Below are 17,746 nucleotides of genomic sequence, written 5' to 3'. Positions count from 1 at the left end.
ACATCCTCACGCTTGATCATCCCAACACCGTATTAAGCTATAGTTTTTGATGATCTTCCCCATGATTGTTTGCAAGCTTACAGGGATGGGTTCAAAGTTCGCTGCATTGGGGACGTGTCTCTGCTTCCAAGCTCTCTTCAGGCAAGGATTGCCGAGGCACACGTGATGACTAGCAATAGCAAGGGTCTGAAGTTCATTCTGCCCACGGCCTATGGCAGCCGAGAAGATGTTGTTCAAGATTGCCGGCGAATAGCCTTCGAAGTTGAGTGCGGAGCTGTAAGGGCAAGTGACATTGATCAGGAAGAAGATGCTCACCGAGTGGGACGAAGAGGTGGGCGACCCCAGCGGGGAGCAAAGATTGAGCAACTTCATAGTGAACAACTTCATCTTCACAGAATTGGTGTTTGACAGAAAGTTATGGCCCGATTTCCGAGAGGAAGCTTACGTGAGAGCTCTGGTGGAGTTTCAGGGAGGAAACAGACGATTTGGACGCCATGATAGTTGAAAGCTTGTATACCATCTCTAAAATACATGGACTACAATCATTACTCAGCAAGCAGCCGCAACCTTGGTGTCTGGCATCTCCGCTTCTTGCGATACATCTTTCAGCCTCTCGGACATCTCCGCCACCTTTGCGCCATTCCCAGATCTCTGGTACGCATCCAGAAGAGCTCGTAGCGTTTTGGCCGGCCATTTTGCCCCTGCCGCCTCCATGTCCGCGGCCACCTCCTCCATCCTCTCGTAACTCCCTGCCCTGGCCATCTCCGACACGACACTCTCGTAGCAATGCAAACTTAGCTCCATACCCGCCTCTCTACACTTCGCGTAGATCGTGTACACCCTCTCCACCGCTTTGCTCTCGGGCTGTTCCACGCCTCTCCGGCCAAAAGCTCCCACCATGGACTCAAACGCTGGGTCCTCCACAAAGCTGCCATCCTTGCGGTCGATCACTCCTCCCAAGTAGTTCTCGATCTCCTCGAGCCGGCCGCATTGCGCATACGACTCAACGACATAGCTCTGGAACGCCGACGTCGATGCGATCTCTGGAGTTGTCTCCACAAACTCGATCAGCTTCTCTATCCCTTCCACGGTCGCAGTCCTGCTGTGAGCCTTGGCGGCCTCCTCCACCGCCGGAACCGCGATGTTCTGCGGCAGCTGGGAGCTTTCCTCTCGCATCTCGCTGAGAACCTGGTGGAACCTGCCCAGCGCGTCCAGGCGAGAATAGCCGATGAGCAGCGCGGCGAAGGTCTCCGGGCTTCGCTTGAAAGGCTCGTCACCTTTCCTGCAAACCCGCTCCATCTCCTGGAACGTGCTCTCGAACCTGTCCATGCGTCCCATTTTCGCGTAGGCGTGCAAGAGCGTGTTGAAAGTTATGGCGTCGGGCGAGAGCCCGGCATCCCGGCACTCCCTCACCATGGCCTCGAGGCCTTGCCAGTGGTGGTAGCGCGCAAACATGGCGATGAGGATGTGGTACGTCATGGCGTTTGGCGAGCACTCGCGGGAGAACTGCTTCATGCCGTGGAGGATTTGCATGGCGCTGTCGAGGTCGTTGTCCTTGGCGTAGGCGATGATGAGCGCGTTACAGCACTGGCTGGATTTCCTCATTCCCTTCTCGAACATGTCGTCAAACCAGCTCCGAGCCAGCATTGTGTGCCCGACCACGCCGGCGTAGGAGATCATCATCGAGTAGAGCCGGTCGAGCTCCATGACCCTCGCGGATTTTAGAACAGTAGGATGGTCTTTCATCCAAGTGAAGATCTAAGACAAGCTTATCAGAACAAGGAGCGAAGATCTAAGAACAAAGCAGTCACTTACCTCCAGACTGTGGTGGTGATGCGGTCCTCCCATGAGATCGGCCACCATTGGAATCCAAAACCTTCCAAAGTCTCTCATGTAGCTCTTCTCGTCGAGGATGGCCTCTCTCGCCTTGACAGCGGCACCATTCTCGATCCTGAGCCGGATGAGCCGCGCTGCGTAGCCGGGATGCGGCCTCTTGTCACCCCTGACTCCCGCCAGCGTCGATCCGCCAGTGGAAGTGGCCGGAGTGGATCCCTCCGGCTCCAATCCCACAATGTACTCGAGATAAGGAGTGTCGCTCCAGGCATCCACATCATACTCTTGCGGCTTCACGAGCGGGGAGATCAACCTGGAATAGAGACGCGAACCTGGAATGGACAGACCCGTCCATCCCGATCGCCTTGCCGCGGGCGCCAATGCTGTGAACTCACCGCGAGAGAGAACGAATCCTCTGTCGGTGCCGCGCGGTGTGGACAATGCGAGCGCCGAAATGTGGAGGCAGCGCCGCCTGCCCAGCACGCGGAGGAGCGCCCGGGACGCGACGCCGCCGCTCACCATCGCCATGGAGCTGGAAGGAAATTTAGGGTTTAGGGTTTAAGCGTCTTTAGCGATGCCCGTCCTCTCGCACGGCTAGGCATCGAGCCTGCGATCGTGTTCCGAGCCCGCGGATCTTGCAAATGGCCGGCGCATCCACGCCGCCATCGCCCAATCCTCGCTCTCGCACAGGCACCAGAGCTACCTCGACAATCTCCTCCTCCAGATGTATGGCATTGCACAGTCGATCTCGGTCTTCCAATCCATGGGCCGTGACATCTTCTCCTGGAATCTCATGCTCGCGTCTCACGCCCAGAACTCGCCACTGCCCCAGTGCCAGTGATTCTCCTCACAGAAGCGCGCGTGAGACATGGTGTCCTGGACGACCATCGTCTCCGCCACTAAGCTCAAGCCGAGCGCCCTCGTCAAAGTTTACATACAGGGGATTTGGCGAATCGCCCTCTCGGCATGCCCGAGCTCGCCCGATTTCGCAAGATTGTCGACGATGCACGACATTGCCAGGAGCGTGATGAAGGTCATGGAGTCTGGCGCCAGGCCCTCTTAGTTCATATATGGAAGATATTGATCGCGTCGCCGATCCTCCCTCTGCTGGCATTGATCGACACCAGGACGTTCCACGAGGTGGTGTCCCTGCGATGGATCCTCTGGAAGAGATCGATGACACTGTCGCGATTCCCGAGCTGGAGGTGCAAGGACAGCAAGAGATTCGCTAGCATCGCGCTGTGGCCTCTCGAAGATCTCCCAGGCTTGGGGGAGATCTCCTCCCTGGAGATGCGCCCGGATCAAGCCAGTCCAGGCGAGCGGGGAGGGCGATGGTGGATTCCTCCAGGGATCCCGCAATGGGCATACGCTGAGAGCATGGCGTTCCACGACACTGCGCACCACTGCGCCATTCTCTCGAAGGAATCTTTGGCGTGGACGAGGGCGCTAGCATCCGGCTTGCGCTTAGCGGCGGAGACGATGGTCGTCCAGGACACCACGTCTCGCAACCTCCAGGTATTATTACTGGAACTCCGGGGTCTGGGAAGACCACTGTTCTTGCTACTGTGGCTGGACATCTTTCGGCAACTTTGGACGACCACCTCCAAGAAGGTCAATGGCGAAGACTTCGTCCATGATCCCTTGAGGACAATGTGGCTGCCTCTTTTGTTGGGCTACATAGACGACCTTCCAGTGCTGGACCTTGAAAGGATTAGATTCTTGGATCCTGTCGAGATCGTCAGAGGAGCTTCAACGCGTTTGACACCACGCTGAAGAGATAACCGGCGGCTGCCAGCGCGGAAAGAAGGGACGAGGCTTACCATTTTATGGAGAGCAACTGGAGCACGTCGTTGTCTACTGCTCGTCCGTCCGAAGTATGCGGAGGAACAGATTAGTGAGCGACAAAAGCCCTACGTACATGTTAGTCACAGGTGGTTACAACGTTAAGTGGCCTGGGGCTAACTTGTGTGCTTTTCGTTTCATCCAACAGGCTAAAGAACTGCATGCATATTGCGAGCACGAGGTTTGTCGTGCCGGGCGGCTCCAAGCGGAGGTGAGCATAGTGTTTACTTCCTTTAAAGCCTACTAATGGTTTGGAGTAGGAGGATCCGATTGTGGCGTTTTGCAGGCTTCCCAGAAGGCAAGAACACCGGAAGCGGAATGCGAAACGCATTAAGGTAAATGAAATGTGTGATTTTACGGCTTACCGACGCGATTAAGCAGGCTGATGGATCTGAAGAGCAGCTGACTTTGTCCGACATGCAGCTCTGCTCGGAATTCAAAAGTGACACTGGCTGGGTTCCCAGGCTTGTTGCTCATTACGGGACCAGGAAGCTACGGGCCACGTCCGACATGTACGAAGCTGGCGTACAAGAGTATCTCCCAGAGGCCATCTCGCTGGAGGCGCTTCGTATCCGTGGTTGGCGGAGTGGAAACGATTATAACGGAGTTGCCGGACGCACTAGACACTAGATGCTTCTACGTGGATACAGAGACAGGAACAGGAAAATGTCTATCAGATTCTCTGCGTGCATGCACTATGGCGCTCATCACCGAGACTCTGCAGTGCAGGTCCGACTTTGAGGCTAGTAATGGTATCAGCGAATGGACAAGGCTGATCCGGCACGACGACAACAGTGCTCGGGTTGGGTGGAACGCCGAAATGGCAACTCTCATTTTCATCAAACACTATGGTGTCGTTATTGACGCGCAAGGTCTGCAGCTTTACTTCAGACCTAAAGCGGTTGTTCGATTCGAAGGTGATTTCTCCCCCGTTTTGCTGCGTGCCGACAAGATTTCTCGTTTCTTCGCACCTGTGAAGTTCAGCCACCCGGGGGTCGTTTGCTTTGGAGACAACGAGAGGCTCGTTTTGGGGGTGCAAATAGTGACTGGCATGGACGCGGTATTGAAGCAGGGAGATACGCTCTCGTGGATACGCCAAGGTGTTCATTTCCTTTGGCCGTTTGAGTGAACTGCTGAAAGTCACCGACGATGGCTGCATCTCGAGAGTAGCAAGCACGTCACGGTGGCAAGCAACCCTGAAGAAGCTAAAGCTGAGGCAGAGGAGTCAAGAAAGCTTGGTGGAAGTGGAAATCCGTGTCGGCGTCTTCGTGGTGACCAGCCATATTGCCATAATCTTCAGTTTTCCAGCCTCAGATTAGCCAAATGGGAATTTAGGGTTTTTCTAGGGCATATGGCGGCCAAGCTCGCGCTTCTCGACGACGGCAGCGATGGCGAGGCTGAGCCGACGCTGCGGATAAACGAGGAGTACGCGAAGAGGCTGGAGCACAACAAGCGGCGGGAGGATCTCCAGCGGCTGCAAGAGCTTCGAAAGCGCGGGCTTGTGGACACGGATTCGTCGTCCGAGGAGGAGGATGAAGACGAGGATGGAGTGCTGCCGGAGAAGACCGAGGTTCGAATTTTAGAGACGCTAGCCAGGATCAAGAAGAAGGATCCCAGCATTTACAAGCCAGAGGTGAAGTTTTTCGAAGACGATGATGATGAAGACGAAGACGTCGAGGAAGAGAAGGCTTTGAAGGAGAGGAAGAAACCAGTGTATCTGAAAGATGTTGTGGCCAAGCAGGCTCTGGAAAATCCTGAGGGCGACGAGGACGAGGAGGAGGATGGAAATCCTCCCATCAAGACCTATGCTCAAGAACAGCAGGAGCTTAAAGATGCGCTTCGCAAGAGTTTTGCTGCGGCGGTCGAGGAGGACGATGATGAGGAAGGGCTCTTCACGGTCAGGAAGAAGAGCAAAGAGGAGCTGAGGCGAGAGGAAGAACAGGCCGAGAAACTGAGGAAGGAAGCTCCTGTTTCTCAGAAGTTGGAAGAGTACTTTGGGAAGGACGATGATCTCGACGAGAAGGATAGGTTTCTCAAGAACTATCTCCAGAACCAGGGATGGATCGACAAGAACAAAGACAAGCTACCGTCTTACGAGGATGTGATTGGGGAAGTGAGTGAGGAGGAAGAGGAGCTCGACGATCAGGACCGGTATGAGTCTCTACTTAACTTTCGTTTCGAGGAGGGTGGCGATTCCCAGGTACTTGGACACTCGAGAGTGGTGGAGGACTCGGTGAGAAAGATATCCGAGAAGAGGAAGGAGCGGAGGCGGAAGAAGCAGGAAAGGCTGGCACAGGCAGAGTTGGCGAGGCAGGAAGAGGTGAAGAGGCTCAAAAACGTGAAGAAGAAAGAGATGATGGAGAAGTTGTCGAAGATCCAAACTGTTGCTGGGATCCAGGCGGGGCCTGGTAAGATCGATGAGGGTGATCTAGAGGAGGACTTCGATCCGGACGAGCACGATAGGAAAATGCAGCAGCTTTTCGGCGAGGACTACTACAACGAAGAGGATCCAGACTTCCACTCTGGTGATGGAGAAGCAGCAGGCATGGATGGCATGGATTTTGATGAGGGGATAGAGAAGAGTGAAGACGAAGGACTCGTAAGCCTGGACTACGAAGACAAGATTTCGGACATGCCAACGCGGTTTAAGTACGCTCAAGTGAGGCCGAACAGGTTTGGCTTGTCGACGGCACAGATATTGGATGCGGACGAGAAGGAGCTCAATCAGTACGTGTCGTTGAAGGCAATGGCACCATACAGGACGGAGGAATGGATTCCTCGTGGCAAGTATCACCGTTTGGCAAAGAAGGCGAAAAAGGAGAAGCAAGCTGCCAATGAAGGGACTGGTGGCGATACTCCTGTTTCTCAGGAACACGCGAAGAAAAAGAAGAAGCAGCAGCAACAGCAGCAGAAAGAACCGGAAGCTCAGGCGGAAGAAGCGGCAGTAGTAGAAGCAAAGATAGCAAAGAAGGAGAAGAGAAAAGTTGACGAGCAGGCACCAAGGGAGATCAGAGGCGAGAAGACAAAGGAGAAGCTCGATGAAACGGAAGTTCCTGGCGAAGAACAGGCCCTGCGAGAGGCAGAGAAGAAGGCGAAGAAGGAGAAGCAGCACAAGAAAGTGGAAGGTCTCCATGACAAGGCTGAAGAACACCAGCCACCACGGAAGAAAACGAAGAACGAGGGAGTGGAAGTCGATACCACTCCAGGAGCCAGCGCTGCCGCGGAGGGAGAGAGTGGTCCCGGAAAGAAAAAACGGAGGAGGAAGAAGCAGGGACTTAACATGTCCCAGAGCAGGCTTCTATCGTATGGGAAGATCGATCTGCCCAAGAAAAAGCGCAAGTGATGAAGAGTCGCCGGTTCTGTTGCACTAAAATCTGTTCCTCGTTCTCCTTGATCGTGGGGAGAGGCGTCGGGATCTCTCGGACCAGCTAGGGGGCGGCGATCTTGGCCAGCAGATCGTTGGTGACGATAATGTTGGTGCTCTTGACGTGCTTGTGCACAAAAGTCAATGGATTTGGAGCTGGAGCTTTGGGCAGACATTTCGATTCAGGGGAAGGAGGCTTTCACCACCCCGTTGAGGGAGTTGTCCAGGGAGTCCCAAGACAGGCCCATATGCATTCATGCCACGGACAACTTGCAGAGGCTAGCAAGATCGGTGGGGATCGTCTGGAAGAAAGGGAGCTTCGTGGGGAACTTCATCGAGCTTCACCAGCTTCCACTCTGGATGCGTGCTTTTGCAAGTATATATTTGCTACGAGTATGAGGAGAGTGTGATTCTCCGGGAGGTGCTGCACAGCTCCTTGTTGTCAAGTTGGATATCATAGCTCTAGGTTGTGTGCTAGGCCTCAGCTATCTCCACGACCACAAGGTGGTGACTTGAAGCAAAGTCATATATTTACTTAAGTTTTAAATAATTAATACATTATTCAAAATTTTAAAAAATGTTATCAAATATTTAATTGAATATTTAAATTAAATAAATTAATCAGATTCCTTTTTATTTGATTTTATTACTAAAATTTTGGATATTTCACTTCATTCAAAAGTTTATTTTTGAACCTTATATTTAAAATTTTACTCCAAGATTTATACTTTTATAATGAAAATGAAAAAAAAAAAAAAATTTTAGGGCTTATTATTAAGATGAACAACATCAAATTAATATATAAAATACTAATATAATAAATAAAAATATAATAAAAAATTAAAATTAAAATATGTACTTGAAGAAACTCATCTATAAATGCATATCTTCATAAACTATTAATAAATTTCTAATTATTAAATAAAATAAACTTAAAATTATATTACATTATAAACAAATGAATATACTTTTATTCATTGAATAATCACATGTACTCTTCACATGAATTTTAATATAAATTATATTTTAATAATTTAATTATTAAAATATTTGTAAAACTTATAAAGAAAAGCATGTTAAAGAAATAGTATTACATTATAATAAAATAAATAAATAAAACTAAAATAATAATTTCAAAAACAAAAAATAAAAGTAGGAAAATTATTTTTATTAAAATTAATATTTAAAAATAAATAATCAAAGTATTGTCAAAAGTTATTCATTTATCTTGAGTGTTTTTCCCATTTTGTTAACAAATATCTAATTTATGAAAACTTCAAGCCCACTTTTTTAAGTTTTTTATGATAAAAACAAACAACTGCTCTTAATTAGTGATTTGAAGTATCACCAAAAAAAAGTATAAAATTCATGCAAATCAAATGATGCTTCAAGAACATGTGGTTCTTACCAATATTGAAGATGGTGATAGGTTAATTTAATATTATATTTTAATTTTAATTTACACACCCCAGAAAAATTACAAATGATAACCTTAATCAATGGTAAAAACATTAAAAGATTCTAATATCAAAAGAATTATTAATTTATGTTCTAATGAATTACATAAAATATTTAAGATTTCACAATAAATTGTTACACATTATATGTAGCAATGCTTGGTTTGCTTAATAGTGTTTTTGTTATTACTTATTAATCCAATTAATCAAATTAAATTTATAATTATAAGCATGCTTGTAATTTATAAACACAAGATTAATCTTATTGCATATCAACCATTCGATGATAGAATAAAAATATATATACTAGAAAGGTTTTAAGAAATTTTATAAATTATAAATACAAAATTAATCTAAATGAATAATAACCGTAGAATATCCAAGCATATTTTAGGTATATTCATTAGTCCCTTTAATCAAACCAAAAACAAACATTAATAACTTCCAAAAAGCTTTACTTTAATATTTATTTTAAATACACAAAAATATAACAGATCCTGCGTTCTTTGCAAGCATTCGTCACCATGGTTGGAATTTTTTTGAAACGAGATGGTGAATAAACTGGATGGAATGGTGTCAATTCTTGCTCACTCATTGCGATGGATTGGTGATTGGGAGCTTCAGCGTTGTGATTTGGGGATTTGGAGATCTCGAGACCTAATCGCTCCTCCGGCAATGCGCGAGCGCCAGGGCTCTGGATCTCGGGCAGCTCCTTCACGAGGAAATCCTGTTCTCCCAAACGTAATCGCAGCATCCATTCCTGGGAAATCGCTCAAGTTGTGAGGCACAATCTTGTTGGAGCAAGAGATGGATTTGGAAAATCAAAGCGCGGAATAAGATTGAGAAGAAGATCAAGAATGCGCTTAAAAATTGCCCATCACATGTTCAAGGCTCGTTTTCCTGGTGCTGCTTTTTGTTCGATCGATGAAGAGGAGGGATTTAAAATTCCAAAAGATGGCTCCTAGTGCTTCAAATTCCCATCACTCTATTGTGTCTTCGGCGGCTTTGATGCTTTTGACACTGTTAGCACTGTAAGTGTTCTCCGTGCTTGGAAGTTTGTTTATATCTATGACTGACTTTGGGCTCGTTTAGTGTCTTTTGCTGCTTGCTTCTTGTCGGAAACAAGAGGCTACACGAGGACGCCAACGTTGTGAAAGATGTTCTTATTGAGGCTGCCAACAATGCCACAGCTACTATATACAATGTCACGACAGAGATGACGGATATAACGAGCAAGTTGGAGCCATTCGATGGTAACCTTACTACTCTGTTCTCGTCGAAGGCCAGGCTCTACTTTGAAGCCGTGCAAATCCAACAAAAGGTTCAGGACAACAAGAAGCTGATTGAGAGAACGTTGAAAGAAATGTGAGGTTAGCTCCATTGCGATTGTTAGGCGATGTGGTTAACCATTTTTTTTCTCATTGCAGATACATCACTATCCTTGTTACGAGCTCGGTAATAATGCTCTTTTTGATAGTGGGACTAGTTATTTTGATCGGTAGGGTCAGATTTCTGTGATAAGTACTCGTGTATACTGAACATTAAATGGTGTTGCAGAGAAGACGTATCCGTTTTGGTGGTGGTTCTTTCCGTTGTAAGTGGTTTTTATGTCTTGTTCCAAATTTTTTGAAAGTATCCTATGCCTTTTCGTTATGTTATGGCAGCATTACTGTTGCTCTTTGGCTACTGACAGTATTCAGCTGGATCGCCTTTGGATTGTCTTACGCGGCTCACAAGTAATCTGATAGTTTTTCTTTGTCCGCTTCTTTCTCAACTGAAATAAGCTGTCAGTGTTGTGGACGACTCCTGTACAGCTCTAGAGGAGTATCAACAAAACCCATACAACAACACAAACGCACTGGGCTTGCTCCTGCCTTGGAACTCCTTGGACGAAAACCTGTAAAAGCTTCTATGGATTGATAAACGAAATTATATTATCGTGATGAATTACCAATCGATAGAACCTCCATCACAGCTTTACGCATTGAATCTTACAGACTTTGAAGAATTTCCCAAGGCTCGTGATGCCGTTGTGCCTCACTCCGCTACTAATCATCGACGAGCATCGAACATAATTGCAGCACCAAGCGCTCAAGTTGTGAGCCACAATCCATGGGGACACTTCTAAGAGCAAGAGATGGATCTGGGAGAAGAATCAAAGCGCAGACAAGGATTGCAGGGGCCATTTCACGAGATGGATGGAGTTAGATTGAGAATGCGCTTAAAACGTGACACTGGTAAACAAATCTCCAATCCTTTTGGTTTTGGCTCGCAACTATAAACCTACTTTTTAGACAAATGGCGCTTAAAAACATTTGGTCAGCGCATTCCAACCGTCCGGTCAAAATAGTCAACGTGAACGCATAGCTGGAACGCCTCTAGTGGCGTTGGGTTGTGCGCCGGTACCGCGCGTCATACTGTGGGTAACTCATTCTACGAAACGTCCATTGGAGGACTCAATCACTTTCATCAAGTCCTCGTTGTATCTCAGAACCTGAAAATTGGCGCCTGAGACCCACAAATATAAGCCTTGTCCATTACCTCGTTTTGTATCAGCTCCACTTCGTCATGTAAGGCCTTGAGCCCGGCTTCTTTCTTCGACCGAGCCTCGTTTAAGTTACTTGTGATCATTTCCACCTGCAAAAGAATTTGAATCTGAAGAGCAAATCAAATCAAGCGTTCGTACCTCGTCTTGCTTTCTCGCGATTTGCTCTTCCTGTTTATCCAGTTGATCAATCAGAGGCGCATTTTGCAACCTGAAATCTTCAAGCTCCTTGTCCGCCTCCTGGCACTTGACGTCGAAGGACGAATCTAGCTTCTCCAGTAGATTGTGAAAATGCTGGCCTGAAAGATACTTGAGTTAGTATCACATGTGAATACCAAGTTGTCACCTTCGATTTTCAGCTTTTCCAGCTGCGCACTGATAACTGAATGCTTCTCTTCATTCTCTTTAAGTTTCATCTTCATCTCCTTCGAATCTTTCACCATTTTCTTCTGAAGAGCCCCCTGTACAGCAAAACAAGTCAATCCGTCAAGCGTGTCGAGCGAGAGTAACGAAATTACCTGCTTGTCCAGCGAGTCCATCATATCAAGGCATTTTTGCACTTTCCTTTTCGCCTAAGAGGTTGCAACATGATATAAGTTTTGCTCGGCCAAGGAAAGACAAAAAAAAATTAACGCACTTTTGTGTATGCCTCGTACTTGTGCTTCCATTTGACAACAGATTGACGGGCCGATTCAACCTCAGCTTCCGCATTCTGAACAGCCGCCCTCCTGTCTTCAAGCATTTTCTGCAAAGGGAGCGCAACGTTAGACCGAAAAGAACAACAAAAAGGAAAAGTAGAATATAGAATTTCAGAGCTTACCCGAAGCTTGTCGGGAGATTGTACAATCTGTGTCCGCAGCTGGAACCCCTCTTGTTTCATTTGAGCAACAGAGGCTTTCTCGCTTACAATCTAAATACAAACCAGCATCTCACTGTTTAGGAAGAAGAAAAGAACTCCACAGTCCCCACCTTTTCAGTCAGCTTATTCAGCTCCTCTTTGATCCCGCGTATGTCGCTTTGCAACACGGCCTGTTGTTTGTTGAGAGCGTAGATTTTCTGCTCCAGTTCTTTCGCCTCCACGGATAATTTCTGGACTTGAGGCTCCTCAGCTTTTCGCTCTGCCTCGTTTTGAGCAATTGCGTTTTGAAGCTAAAGATGAAGAAATGAGCATGTTCTTGTCACAGAAAGAAAGCAGCCTTCTCACCTGTATCCTGGTTTCTTCCAATTGCTGGATTCTATCCACAAGCTCAGTCTCGGTATCTGGAAGTTCCCTCTCCGCTCTATGCAAAATCAGCATTCTCGAGTGTGATTTATAGAAGAAAGAGGAAAGAAAACAAGAAAGAAAAGACTCCACACCTGAAGTATGCAAAGTTGATCACAGCGCTCAGCGCATGGACTGTTCTAGCCGGCTCCGGCCTGAAAATATCCCTGGTTCCGAAATCATCCACACCAGCGGCATGCATGAGCTTGGAAATCGCACGAAATGACGCCAGAGTCCCGACTGAATCAGCATAGAGCTCCTGATGCCGCACGCAATCCAAGGCGCCAAGAACGGGCTGCTGGAGCTCATTCCTAGAAAGACGCTCACTCATGGAGAAAGAGTGGATTCCATCGCTTACCTGGGGATTCCCACAAGGTATTGCACCAGATTCTCGTATAGCGGCCAGATGATCTCCCTAGACGGCTTTACCAGATTCTCCTCCGAGAGGTCGGTCACGCCGATCTGCGCCAGGCACTTGAGGATCTCCTTCCGCTCGAGCGTGGGGAACGAGTAAGTGTTGCGTGACCCGGCCATGGAAGAGCATCAACCCTAGAAAACAATTTGGCGGGAAGAGTTTAAACTCTATACACGCTGCCCGCCATGCTGGGTGCCACGCGATCACATTGACCCTAGCAGTGTGCTCGTTGACTAAATTGACCAGGCGCGTTGACTGGCACCGTATCACGTTTTCGAGATGAAAAAATCCGCTATTGTTGTCGGCTTTCCTCGCTTGTTTCTTTGGACACCCAGTCTACCCTGTAATTCTTGCTGGATTTCAGAGGGAAGCTCTGCAAACACGCTGTGATCGATCTCTTCCTGCTTATACTCCCAAGCCACAGTTTCTTCCTTCCTCTCCGGTTGGAGTGATGCTTTTCTCTGCCAGAGATCTGTGAGCTTCGCTGGTTTTCTTGACGGCGGTGGTGAGATGGATTCCGGAATGGAGCCGTCTGTGGTAACACTAGGGCCAGCCCTGTCTTCCTCAAGACGTACCTCCTTGGAGATCGATGGGCACTGTTGTTGCTGCTCACTGGCGTTTCCAGCGTCTCCTGTTACTGGAGGCCGCGTGCCAAAGTACTGAGTGATTGGGTTTACTCCCTGGAAAGAGCAAACAACATCCTTACTAATGGTTTGAAAAGATCACGTCTTTACCATCGGCTTCGCCATGATATTTGATGCAGTAAGAGAAAGTCCTGTCACTGCCCAGCTGCTGGTTATCTCGCTTTGCTCCTTTCCAGCTGACTGGTGAGAGCAAAACTCGTGCAAGCTTCGCTCGAAGAGGTATCGGCTGTCCTCTACGATCTTGTCTACGCCATATCTTAAAGGCCGGGACTTTGAGGAGAACTTTGGAGCCTCCGTGGCTCGACCTTCCTGAAACTAAGAGAGCGATAAGTAAGGACCAAAACACAAAAGTTTAGCTGAGACTTACAATGTGACAGCTCGCATGAATTGTGAGAAGATGCGCGGTGCGATTGTTTTGTGAAAGATCTTCGTCCAAACGAAGTTGAAGAGTTTCTGCTAGCTCCTTAAGCCAATATACAACCTGTAAGAGAAATTTCGCTTTGTTAATTCATGCGTAGTCAAGAAACTAACCTTACAGTCTCAAGTGTTTTCAACGCCCGAGGACCTGGAAACGTTTTACCGCTGCTGTGACTTTTTGGAAGCGTTCGATCTTGAACCTCGTCCCCGTTTATGCCGCGAGCAGTATTCCACAGCCAAGTCCTACCGCAAAAGAAGATGAGTTAAAGGCTCGATAGACTCGGAATAAAGTTCCTTACCCAGTGTTTGGGCCATACATATCCTGCAATTTCAATTCGGAAAACTGCAAGAGATCCCCAACCGTTTTTACTCCAAGCTCCCCTTCAAGTTCTTGTCCAAGCTTGCCTCCTAGTTTTCCGCTGAACACAAGATCCATACTTGCATAAGCAAAAGGAAAAAGTAATCAACGAGAGCTACATTTTACTTATAGGCAAGGTTGCGAGTAAGGATTCAACCGCTGATGACGGGACTAACGTTTGTTGAGCAGGCTTGTGCATTCCACTCGAGAGCTTCGCAAGCATCTACACAAGACCGGAATCACTTAGTCCCCCAAAACGTAAAACATACTTTGTTGTGAGCTACGCCGGCTGAACAAGTGAATTCAGTTTCAGCTAGAACTGCCAAACGAATGTCCGCAATGATAATTGCGCCACACGCTAGCAAATGATCTTCGCGGCTTGCATCCGGCCTACAGAACCATTCTTTCGTGCCGAGCTTCTATAACGCACACACGCCAAGTCATAAACCACGGCAGAACTTTCAAGCCATCGCACCTGGGGAAGTCCAACAATATGGGACGTCGATGCTTCCTCGCTCACGAGCGTCGACAAATCCTTTGAAGAAAGCCTCTCGGCAGCCTCGGTAACGTCAAGGTACACTTCGTCAATGGAGGCTCTCTCGCATTTTCCAACGCGCGAAAGCACTGCAACCACCTGGAAATGGAAGAAATATCCACCCCTTGCACTTTTTTCTTGGACTTACTTCGGAGCCAGCGTCTCGATAGATTGAAAGATCAGCCTTTTCGTGCAGAACAGGCACTTGAACCAGATTGAGATCCGGGCACACTGCCTTTGCAGCATCACCTCGCATTGAGCTGAAAAAAAGTAAAAGAAAAAGAAAAACACCTTCGCTGCTTAAAAGTTACGAAATCTTAGAGCTTACCGTTTGACACCGCATTTGCGAGCTTCGTAGCCAACAGCGATGCAAGCTCCACCCTTCCAAGAATTGTACTGAATCACGGCCGTGGGCTTCCCCCGCAACTGGGGCTGCCTTCGCTGCTCCACTGCATCAAGAGAAAACCACCGATCAACAAGCGCCGGAAAGCTCTATTCCCACACCTTGGACGTAGAAGCAATCGAGATCAACGTGCGCTATTACCCGAATGCGGCTCGCGGGGCGCCTTGCCAGTGGCATCTCTCGCCCTAATTTCAAACCAGGAAGATGCAACAAAATTAGTGCAAGAGAATCGAACTGCAGACTCTTTGTCACATGATTATTTTATTTCTTGAATACTGATGCAAGCCGCGAAGATCACTTGCTAGCGTGTGGCGCAATTATCATTGGACATTCGTTTGGGAATCCCCAGGTAAGCGATGGAATCCATTCGTTCTCCATGTGTGAGCGTCTTTCTCGTCTTAGGAATGAGCTCCAGCAGCCCCTTCTTGGCGCCTTGGATTGCGTGCGGCATCAGGAGCTCTATGCTGATTCAATCGAGACTCTGGCATCGTTTCCTGCGATTTCCAAGCTCATCTATGCCGCTGGTGTGGATGATTTCGGAACCAGGGATATTTTCGGTGTCCAAAGAAACAAGCGAGGAAAGCCCCTCCACTCCACGCTGCGTACTGCAAGTGTGGAATGTTTTTTCTTCTTTTTTGTTTTATCACAGACTTCGCATAGAGTGGAGAGGGAGCTCCAGATACCGAAACTGAGCTTGTGGATAGAATTCAGCAATTGGAAGAGACCAGGATACAGGTAAGGAGGTTTCTTTCTGCTGGACGGATGTACAAGGACATGCTAATTTGTTCTTGAAAACGCAATTGCTCAAAACGAGGTGGAGCGAAAAGCTGAGGAGCCTCAAGCCCAGGAATTGTCCGTGGAGGCGAAGAACTCGAGCAGAAAATCTACGGTCTCAACAAACAACTAGCCCGGTTGCAAAGCGACAGTTGACCGAAAAGGTGAGGGGCAAAGAGGTTTTTTTCTTCTTCCTAAAGAGTGAGGCGTTGGTTTAAAGTTAGATTGTAAGTGAGAAAGCTTCTATTCTTCTGAAAAAAGAAGGCTTCCAGCTGCGAACACAGATTGTGCAACCTCGCCACAAACTTCCTGCAGTTTTATTTTTCTTTTGTGTTGGTCTTTTCGGTCTAACGTTGCGTACCCTTTCCAGAGAATGCTTTAAGTCAGGAGAGCGGCTGTCCAGAATGCGGAAGCTGAGGTTGAATCGGCGCGTCAATCTCTGTCGTCAAATGGAAGCACAAGTAATGAGCTTGGCAAACACGGTGGCGTAGCTCAAGTCAAGAGCGACAGGAGGTTCTGCACCAGGGCATATTTCTTTTTGGTCTCGAAAAGCTTGATATGATGGATGCGCTGGAGGTACTCGACTTACTTTCGCTCGACGGATTGACTTAATTTTGCTGTACTGTACAGGCGGAGAAAATGGTGAAAGATTCGAAGGAGAGATGAATCTCAAGGAGAATGAAAAGAAGCATTCGGTTATCGGTGCGCAGTTGGAAAAATTGAAAATCGCAGGTGACAACTTTGTGTTCACGTTTGATATATACTAACCCAACCCAACTAATTACCAGGCCAGTATTTTCAATCTGAGAAGTTAGATTCGTCCTCCGAAAGCGGACCAGGATCTTGAAGATTTCAGGTTGCAAAATAAACCTTTGGTTGATCAACTTAAGACGTATCTTTTATGCATGTGGAAATGGAAAAGGTTATATTTAGCGCCATGGTTAAGCCTCTTTTAAACCAGATATCTTAGGTTAGGTCAGTTTGAAGATGTTTTTCTCTAGGAATCTCTCCTACAGAAGAAACCTCCATAAGGAGAGGACTTTGGCTTCCTTCTTGGATCAAGAACTCTTGAAACACGAGAAAAAAGCCTTGCTTCGAAAACTCAAGTGCCCCAATTCATCACCACTCAATGTCGTGTCCCAGTTTGTTGCAAATGGAGTGACGAGATCATGAAAGAGGCAGTGGTGCGGGATTTGTACGAAGAAATGTCTCAGTAGCTTGGTGGCTGAATGGGACTATGCTCACTCGGACGAGACGTTGTTCCTGGTCTTGGCTTTGTTCTATATTGCTCACCTCTCTGACGCCGAGAGGAGCGCGTGTGCTGCATGGGATGCCCTGCATTGCATGGTTGATTTCGCCCGCCAGGAGCTGCTCTCTTGTACTGGACGAGCTGCATTTCTACAAGGCTTGGCCTCCTAGCAAGACGAGGACGTGACGGAGCACTTGGAGCTCCTGTGGGTGAAATTCTGTAAAAAGAGGAACATTCAAAGTTTGTCAGTTAGTTCTTTCAAAGCTTGGTCATGTTTTAACACAAGGTTCTTTGTTTTGGGAGTGAGCTCTGAGGAGCCAGAACGGCAGACTATATATAAGTATTATCCGGCAGAGCTGTTTCAAAAATTGCACGAACACCAATTGTATGCTAAGGAAAGTAAATGTGCTTTTGGACTATTGCAAGTAAACTTACCGTAAGCCATCTAATGGAGAATTCAGATGTGTGAGTCCTCTTGAGTTCTTAAAATTTGTTTCTGGTTTTCGTTTACGACTTCTTTCCAGGGCGCTGCTCCCCATCACGAGGGGATCATTAGGTCCTGATAGACATGACCAGCACAAAAAGGTCTTCCATTTCTTCGTATGGCACCATGATGGTGCCAAAGCTCTTCGGTTTGGTACCCCGAATC

General features: G+C 47.6%; 5 protein-coding genes and 1 long non-coding RNA gene across 8 annotated transcripts; 3 read left to right on the top strand and 3 right to left on the bottom strand.

Moving 5' to 3' along the window:
- Positions 1-358: 358 nt before the first annotated feature.
- Positions 359-2,361, bottom strand: LOC112345908 (pentatricopeptide repeat-containing protein At3g06430, chloroplastic-like). The gene is made up of 2 exons (XM_024673613.1): positions 1,816-2,361; positions 359-1,758 (listed from the first exon to the last, which is right to left on the bottom strand). Exons 1-2 carry the CDS (start codon positions 2,359-2,361, stop codon positions 550-552), a joined length of 1,755 nt encoding a protein of 584 aa, XP_024529381.1. The 3' UTR covers positions 359-549.
- Positions 2,362-4,990: 2,629 nt separating this feature from the next.
- LOC9658627 (protein kri1) lies at positions 4,991-7,578 on the top strand. Its single transcript, XM_024674013.1, has one exon. The coding sequence runs from the start codon at positions 5,027-5,029 to the stop codon at positions 7,016-7,018; it is 1,992 nt and encodes a 663-aa protein (XP_024529781.1). The 5' UTR covers positions 4,991-5,026; the 3' UTR covers positions 7,019-7,578.
- Positions 7,579-9,401: 1,823 nt separating this feature from the next.
- On the top strand, positions 9,402-10,021 carry LOC9650995. 2 transcript variants are annotated; one of them, XR_002992252.1, is made up of 3 exons: positions 9,402-9,527; positions 9,589-9,866; positions 9,924-10,021. XR_002992252.1 is itself a non-coding variant. In XM_024673945.1 (3 exons), the coding sequence occupies exons 1-3, from the start codon at positions 9,421-9,423 to the stop codon at positions 10,012-10,014; spliced, it is 471 nt and encodes a 156-aa protein (XP_024529713.1). In that variant the 5' UTR covers positions 9,402-9,420; the 3' UTR covers positions 10,015-10,021. The 2 variants fall into 2 exon arrangements, 1 of the variants encoding a protein (XP_024529713.1); XM_024673945.1 differs by having other exon boundaries at positions 9,589-9,861.
- Positions 10,022-10,681: 660 nt separating this feature from the next.
- LOC112346028 (probable kinetochore protein NUF2) lies at positions 10,682-12,861 on the bottom strand. The gene is made up of 11 exons (XM_024673959.1): positions 12,661-12,861; positions 12,398-12,613; positions 12,246-12,321; positions 12,011-12,190; positions 11,862-11,951; positions 11,679-11,786; positions 11,560-11,613; positions 11,388-11,502; positions 11,183-11,340; positions 11,038-11,133; positions 10,682-10,990 (listed from the first exon to the last, which is right to left on the bottom strand). Exons 1-11 carry the CDS (start codon positions 12,834-12,836, stop codon positions 10,925-10,927), a joined length of 1,335 nt encoding a protein of 444 aa, XP_024529727.1. The 5' UTR covers positions 12,837-12,861; the 3' UTR covers positions 10,682-10,924.
- LOC9658626 (DNA polymerase eta) lies at positions 12,848-15,269 on the bottom strand. Of its 2 annotated transcripts, none has more exons than XM_024673957.1 (11): positions 15,176-15,269; positions 15,000-15,120; positions 14,820-14,931; positions 14,612-14,770; positions 14,406-14,555; positions 14,256-14,359; positions 14,078-14,197; positions 13,898-14,021; positions 13,729-13,842; positions 13,452-13,676; positions 12,848-13,397 (listed from the first exon to the last, which is right to left on the bottom strand). In XM_024673957.1, exons 1-11 carry the CDS (start codon positions 15,249-15,251, stop codon positions 12,984-12,986), a joined length of 1,719 nt encoding a protein of 572 aa, XP_024529725.1. In that variant the 5' UTR covers positions 15,252-15,269; the 3' UTR covers positions 12,848-12,983. The 2 variants fall into 2 exon arrangements, with proteins under 2 accessions (XP_024529725.1, XP_024529726.1); XM_024673958.1 differs by having other exon boundaries at positions 14,406-14,552.
- Positions 15,270-15,488: 219 nt separating this feature from the next.
- Positions 15,489-16,786, top strand: LOC9658625. Its single transcript, XR_002992245.1, has 5 exons — positions 15,489-15,809; positions 15,889-16,012; positions 16,219-16,424; positions 16,479-16,580; positions 16,637-16,786. It is a non-coding gene; the product is annotated as an uncharacterized LOC9658625 (long non-coding RNA).
- The last annotated feature ends 960 nt before the right edge of the window (positions 16,787-17,746 follow it).

The sequence above is a fragment of the Selaginella moellendorffii genome, unplaced genomic scaffold (assembly GCF_000143415.4).
Source record: "Selaginella moellendorffii unplaced genomic scaffold, v1.0 SELMOscaffold_11, whole genome shotgun sequence".
Classification (NCBI taxonomy): domain Eukaryota; kingdom Viridiplantae; phylum Streptophyta; class Lycopodiopsida; order Selaginellales; family Selaginellaceae; genus Selaginella; species Selaginella moellendorffii.
Note: the sequence above shows the minus strand (reverse complement) of the source record. Positions and strands in the feature narration are given on the sequence as shown.

Coding starts and splice junctions, on each gene's coding strand:
- LOC112345908 (XM_024673613.1), bottom strand. CDS start 2,361: ATGGCGATGGTGAGCGGCGGCGTCGCGTCCCGGGCGCTCCTCCGCGTG. Junction 1,759..1,815: donor ATCACCACCACAGTCTGGAG/GTAAGTGACTGC, acceptor AGCTTGTCTTAG/ATCTTCACTTGGATGAAAGA.
- LOC9658627 (XM_024674013.1), top strand. CDS start 5,027: ATGGCGGCCAAGCTCGCGCTTCTCGACGACGGCAGCGATGGCGAGGCT.
- LOC9650995 (XM_024673945.1), top strand. CDS start 9,421: ATGAAGAGGAGGGATTTAAAATTCCAAAAGATGGCTCCTAGTGCTTCA. Junction 9,528..9,588: donor CTTTTGACACTGTTAGCACT/GTAAGTGTTCTC, acceptor GGGCTCGTTTAG/TGTCTTTTGCTGCTTGCTTC. Junction 9,862..9,923: donor GAGAGAACGTTGAAAGAAAT/GTGAGGTTAGCT, acceptor TTCTCATTGCAG/ATACATCACTATCCTTGTTA.
- LOC112346028 (XM_024673959.1), bottom strand. CDS start 12,836: ATGGCCGGGTCACGCAACACTTACTCGTTCCCCACGCTCGAGCGGAAG. Junction 12,322..12,397: donor ATCAACTTTGCATACTTCAG/GTGTGGAGTCTT, acceptor GATTTTGCATAG/AGCGGAGAGGGAACTTCCAG. Junction 11,614..11,678: donor AGTACGAGGCATACACAAAA/GTGCGTTAATTT, acceptor GCAACCTCTTAG/GCGAAAAGGAAAGTGCAAAA.
- LOC9658626 (XM_024673957.1), bottom strand. CDS start 15,251: ATGCCACTGGCAAGGCGCCCCGCGAGCCGCATTCGGGTAATAGCGCAC. Junction 14,556..14,611: donor ATATTGTTGGACTTCCCCAG/GTGCGATGGCTT, acceptor TGTGCGTTATAG/AAGCTCGGCACGAAAGAATG. Junction 14,360..14,405: donor CCGGCGTAGCTCACAACAAA/GTATGTTTTACG, acceptor GGTCTTGTGTAG/ATGCTTGCGAAGCTCTCGAG.